This window comes from Pseudorasbora parva, chromosome 23 (assembly GCF_024679245.1).
Source record: "Pseudorasbora parva isolate DD20220531a chromosome 23, ASM2467924v1, whole genome shotgun sequence".
Taxonomy (NCBI): domain Eukaryota; kingdom Metazoa; phylum Chordata; class Actinopteri; order Cypriniformes; family Gobionidae; genus Pseudorasbora; species Pseudorasbora parva.
In genome coordinates, this window is record NC_090194.1 from 14092898 (window position 1) to 14099023 (window position 6126).

General features: G+C 35.3%; 1 protein-coding gene across 3 annotated transcripts; it reads right to left on the reverse strand.

Annotated features, from left to right (window-relative positions):
* Nucleotide 1: 1 nt before the first annotated feature.
* mcidas (multiciliate differentiation and DNA synthesis associated cell cycle protein) lies at nucleotides 2–3291 on the reverse strand. 3 transcript variants are annotated; one of them, XM_067433429.1, is made up of 5 exons: nucleotides 3023–3291; nucleotides 2879–2945; nucleotides 2576–2637; nucleotides 1340–1450; nucleotides 2–1122 (listed from the first exon to the last, which is right to left on the reverse strand). In XM_067433429.1, exons 1-5 carry the CDS (start codon nucleotides 3059–3061, stop codon nucleotides 478–480), a joined length of 924 nt encoding a protein of 307 aa, XP_067289530.1. In that variant the 5' UTR covers nucleotides 3062–3291; the 3' UTR covers nucleotides 2–477. The 3 variants fall into 3 exon arrangements, with proteins under 3 accessions (XP_067289530.1, XP_067289531.1, XP_067289529.1); XM_067433430.1 differs by having other exon boundaries at nucleotides 2–1101; nucleotides 2879–3291; XM_067433428.1 differs by having other exon boundaries at nucleotides 2879–3291.
* Between the last annotated feature and the right edge of the window lie 2835 nt (nucleotides 3292–6126).

Here is a 6126-nt window from a genome sequence, read left to right on the forward strand (position 1 = left end):
AACACATCATCAGAAGAGATGTCACTGGAGAAGGGAACATTAAAGATTATGAGGACACATGATTTAAAAAAAAATAATGATGTTTATGGTCACTTTAAAATTAAAGGTTCCAAAAGAGGTTTGCAGAGTGATGCTATATAGAAGAACCATTTTTGGAACCTTTCAGAAAAAAAGTTCTTAAAAGAACCGATTTTTTTTTTCTTAGTGTGAAGAATATTTTAATAATCTGAAGAACCTTTTTCCACTATAAAGAAAATGTTGTGCTATGGAAAGAAACGAAATCTGCTGCTTTCCATATGTTTTTCCATCATCTCCAGTCGTGTTCATATATAAATAAAATGAGCTTATTAGATTGAAAGATCTGAAAAAGCTCATACATTTATCTGCCCACCATCCTTGAAGAAATCAGGGCAGAAGTGGTTGAAAGAGGACAAAACACATTAAAAACACCAGGTGTAAAGAGGGCCATGTATCTGTTCAGTGCTCATTAGGAACCCAAAGGAACCGACAAGATCCACTTGGTGAGTGAGAGGTGAATGCCCTTCCATGTGAGAAAACCTTTGTCTTTACTGTACTGTGGTCTCTAATTGCAGTCTTGAAGCATACACATTTCCCGTCATCACTGTTCATGTTCAGTTCAGATTTGATGGATGGGGTGTCCGTAACCACCTGAAGTCCGTTGAAAGCCCCAAATATGTTCTTCCTCTGTGCGATCAGCCCTTCAGAGGACATCTCAAGGCTTTGATTCTGAGTCAGCACTAAATCTTCTATTAGTTGTTGAGGAGCCCGTTCATCCTGGTCCAGCTGGGCCTTCAGATGCTCCAAGTCTACCTGTACAAGTTCGTTATCAAGCCTGAGCTGCTTGGAACCTGACGGATAGCTCAAGCTGGAGTCCTCAGCGTCTTCACAGAGAAGCTCATCCCAACTGGACCACAGTTGCCGCTTGACCCCTGATGTTGGGCTTTGTGTGTCAGTAGTGGTGGAGTTAGTTAAAGCTGTGGAAGATGGATCTGAAGGCTCTTCCTGTGTCAGCAGAGAGATCCAGGAGTGTTCAGAAGAATCATCCTCTGTTGGCCTCACAGGCATGTAAAGTGTGTCTCTCTGGAACGAAGTTGTCAAGACCTAGTAGTCAGTAGGTGGAATTGACAAACGGTCATTGGTGGACGTGACAGACAGTGTGAAGGTTAACATGATTCATGATCATTGATAAATGGTGAGACGTGGGTGTTACATACTATAATGACGCAAATAAACAAATGAAATGTTCACAATTAGACCAGGGTTCTGAATTAAGTTGTGCATGTTAACATTCTAAAAAAAAGAAAGAAAGATGCTTTACATCTAGTAATGTAGTGTAATGCTCAGTGTGTTTAGCCAGATTTCTCAGCTGGGCGTTCGTCTCCCTCAGGGCGGATATTTCCTCTTGCTTTCTCCTGAGAGTGGCATGAAGCTGCGGAGAGAGACACATGATTATTACTCAGTAATACAATTTGTGAAGTATGTGAGCATTGGTATGGGGACATCAGAGATGATGTGATTCATCTAAACATGTGCTCTCAAAACATCACGCACACAATGAGCTCATTCAGAGGCATTCTATTTGCATACCTGAACGAGCACAGAATCATTGTCATAAGCTGGAATCTTCATAGGAAACAATGTATTGGACGACATGCCCAGAATCGGAATAGATTACCCAGTTATATGAATTACAAATATGAGGATGCACTGACAAAGTGTGGCCTGAATGATTCTTGCAATGACGATAATAATTTATGAGTCACTAAGCAATACAACACACAAAATAGAGAAGTGATCTTCAGTTTTGTCATATAGGACAATTTCTCCTGATTTTCTCATGACTCTGCTGTTTACCAGTTCTCTAAAACTCATTTAACCTCATGGGTTACATTTGTGACTGAAATATTGAAAGGTCGTAAAGGTGGTTTTACATGAATAAAGGTATTTATAAAGTTGTCTTCTCAGAAAAAAGAAAAAAAAACCTGCTTTGTTACATTAAGTGAAACAAAGTAAAATTTAAAAGCACATTTATTCTTGATTTATCATTTCTGTTTTCCAAACAATGGCCGTTTAGTAAAAAAGTAATTGCCTATTAATTTGTTTAGTAAAAAATTAAATACTATATTATGTTATTTCAAAGTGTTTGCAACTTTGGAAATTAGTTGGGTTTGAGAAATTGAACATACTTTTACAACACTGTGAAGATTTGGAAATGAGCTCATCCTGAAGTGTGATATTTAGGCCGATTCGTCATATATATATATATATATATATATATATATATAAAACTGACGAATCGGCCTAAATATCACACTTCAGGATGAGCTCATTTCCAAATCTTCAGTGTTTCCATATATATATATATATATATATATATATATATATATATATATATATAAAAGAGAAACATCTTAAATCTTAAAGTTTGGGTGGGGGCAAAGCCCAAAACAGAACAATTCTGGCTGATTTAATTAGACACAAAAATAAGACGAGTAATAGTATGCAAGATGTATTCAGCTTTGTTCCTGTTAAAGCTGCACTGACTCACACTCACCTGTCTATTCAGCTCTAGAGAGAGATCTGTGTGCTCTGACACTTCAAGTGACTGCCATTGCCCTGTGGGTAATGGTAAGATATAATAATAATAATTAAAAAAAATATATATATATATATATTTTTTATAATTTAAAATAATAATGCTATAATATTTGTAGCTTAATAATGCAACAACAATAAAACTTAGGCTAATTAAAACAATGTTAGCATTATATTTTTAGATGTTAATTCATGTCTGGATCTAACTTCTTAATTGTATGAAAGTATTTTGTCATTTTCTCAGGTCTACACCACATCTCACCTGTGGCAAAGTCCAATAACAGATCTTCGTTAGATGATTGGATGGCTGGGCTCGCTGCATTATCCTGCTGATGAAATGTCATAAAATGATTGATTAATGCAAAATTTAAAGCCTTTTTCATTAATTTTACTGTAATAATACTACCATAAAATAAGACCGCGGAGTGTAGAAGCAGGTCTGCATGGTGGAGGGATGCGAGTGAGCAGGTATGATGCGAGTGTTGCGGTCAGTCAGACTGGAGTGACATCACAGCGCGACCGGCGACCGTTGTCGTCAGGTGAGTGTGTAGCGACGCGTGCCCGGAGTCCGCGCGCTTCAGAGCGCCGTTCATTTCAGCGGCAACCGAAGCTCCGCCCACTTCAAACCCTGCTGTTGTCTACATTCCTTCACATCAGGATTAATACTTCACAATTAAGGAGAGCAAAGCACAACCTAACACTTCTTGACTTTCTCAGTTAGTGTAAATTCACTTGGGGTTCAGAGTATTTTTTTCCCCACATTAATTTGACACATCTAGTAGATTTATGTGGTTTTCTTTCATTAATACAAAGTTTTTTTCAGGGTTAATTCTTACCCTGAAAGAATGGAAGTGAAATATGACAACACGCCTTATAGGTGGATACATTGTAAAATGTAGCTTAAATTGTTATCTGATACAATAAAACATACATATATATATATATATATATATATATATATATATATATATATATATATATATATATATATATACATATACATATATATATATATATACATATATATATATATATATATATATATATATATATATATATATATATATATATATATATATATATATATATATATATATATATATATATATATATATATATATATATATATATATATATATATATATATATATACAGTCTTGTTCAAAATAATAGCAGTACAATGTGACTAACCAGAATAATCAAGGTTTTTGGTATATTTTTTATTGCTACGTGGCAAACAAGTTACCAGTAGGTTCAGTAGATTGTCAGAAAACAAATGAGACCCAGCATTCATGATATGCACGCTCTTAAGGCTGTGCAATTGGGCAATTAGTTGAAAGGGGTGTGTTCAAAAAAATAGCAGTGTCTACCTTTGACTGTACAAACTCAAAACTATTTTGTACAATTTTTTTTATTATTATTTAGCAATCCTGTGAATCACTAAACTAATATTTAGTTGTATGACCACAGTTTTTTAAAACTGCTTGACATCTGTGTGGCATGGAGTCAACCAACTTGTGGCACCTCTCAGCTGTTATTCCACTCCATGATTCTTTAACAACATTCCACAATTCATTCACATTTCTTGGTTTTGCTTCAGAAACAGCATTTTTGATATCACCCCACAAGTTCTCAATTGGATTAAGGTCTGGAGATTGGGCTGGCCACTCCATAACATTAATTTTGTTGGTTTGGAACCAAGACTTTGCCCGTTTACTAGTGTGTTTTGGGTCATTGTCTTGTTGAAACAACCGTTTCAAGGGCATGTCCTCTTCAGCATAGGGCAACATGACCTCTTCAAGTATTTTAGCATATGCAAACTGATCCATGATCCCTGGTATGCGATAAATAGGCCCAACACCATAGTAGGAGAAACATGCCCATATCATGATGCTTGCACCTCCATGCTTCACTGTCTTCACTGTGTACTGTGGCTTGAATTCAGAGTTTGGGGGTCGTCTCACAAACTGCCTGTGGCCCTTGGACCCAAAAACAACAATTTTACTCTCATCAGTCCACAAAATGTTCCTCCATTTCTCTTTAGGCCAGTTGATGTGTTCTTTGGCAAATTGTAACCTCTTCTGCACATGCCTTTTTTTTAACAGAGGGACTTTGCGGGGGATTCTTGAAAATAGATTAGCTTCACACAGACGTCTTCTAACTGTCACAGTACTTACAGGTAACTCCAGACTGTCTTTGATCATCCTGGAGGTGATCATTGGCTGAGCCTTTGCCATTCTGGTTATTCTTCTATCCATTTTGATGGTTGTCTTCCGTTTTCTTCCACGTCTCTCTGGTTTTGCTCTCCATTTTAAGGCATTGGAGATCATTTTAGCTGAACAGCCTATCATTTTTTGCACCTCTTTATAGGTTTTCCCCTCTCTAATCAACTTTTTAATCAAAGTACGCTGTTCTTCTGAACAATGTCTTGAACGACCCATTTTCCTCAGCTTTCAAATGCATGTTCAACAAGTGTTGGCTTCATCCTTAAATAGGGGCCACCTGATTCACACCTGTTTCTTCACAAAATTGATGACCTCAGTGATTGAATGCCACACTGCTATTTTTTGAACACACCCCTTTCAACTAATTGCCCAATTGCACAGCCTTAAGAGCGTGCATATCATGAATGCTGGGTCTCATTTGTTTTCTGAGAATCTACTGAACCTACTGGTAACTTGTTTGCCACGTAGCAATAAAAAATATACTAAAAACCTTGATTATTCTGGTTAGTCACATTGTACTGCTATTATTTTGAACAAGACTGTATATATATGAAAAAGTTATTAATTGCATTCTATTGACAATTTTTTTTTTTTTTTTTTTTTTGGCTCATGTCTTCTGCTGGTTAGATCAGCATTAAAGAACCATCTCAAGATATAAGTAAGATATAATAAGATATAATATAAGATATAAGTAAGATATAATAACAGATATAAGATTACAATAATATCATATTTATCTAATTTTAAATAATCACAAAAAAAAGAGATGAAACTAACTTCTGTAAGAAATTTTCTTTTGCCATGATTAAATAAATGTTCATATATTCCAAATATTTTGTAATTTTGGCACAATTTTTTTAATCTGTAGTCTATACATAAGTTTCATCATGTGTGGAAAGTTTTAAACCATGTGTGTTACAACTAACCTTGCATTACTCTCACCCCCTATAGCTGTTTTTTCTTTTTTTTAAAGAAAATAATAGGCGTTCTTAGAAGAATTTTAGAAGAGAACAAAGTTTTAGAGTGCAGATTTCTTTCTCTAAAGTAACGTTCATTTCCAGTCATGTGGTCTATTCTATTCCATTCTACAGATAATGATGTAACACCATCATGGTCCATGGTGAGAAGTTTTTCCATCGAATATTTTATTATTTCAATTACTAAAAAGGATTTTTTGTTGTTGTTGTAGTTTTAGGTAACAATGACAACACAGAGAGAGGTTTAATTCTATTCTATTCTATAAGTGGGAAAACACTGAGCGTGGAGCAACATGGTTCAAGATCTA

What these genes read in the sequence shown, in the direction of transcription:
- mcidas (XM_067433428.1), bottom strand. Translation starts at nt 2,999, where the DNA reads ATGAAAAAGGCTTTAAATTTTGCATTAATCAATCATTTTATGACATTT. An exon ending in CTCTAGAGCTGAATAGACAG is followed by an intron (nt 1,451 to 2,575) that starts GTGAGTGTGAGT and finishes CTCTCTCCGCAG; the next exon opens with CTTCATGCCACTCTCAGGAG. An exon ending in ATTACACTACATTACTAGAT is followed by an intron (nt 1,123 to 1,339) that starts GTAAAGCATCTT and finishes ACTGACTACTAG; the next exon opens with GTCTTGACAACTTCGTTCCA.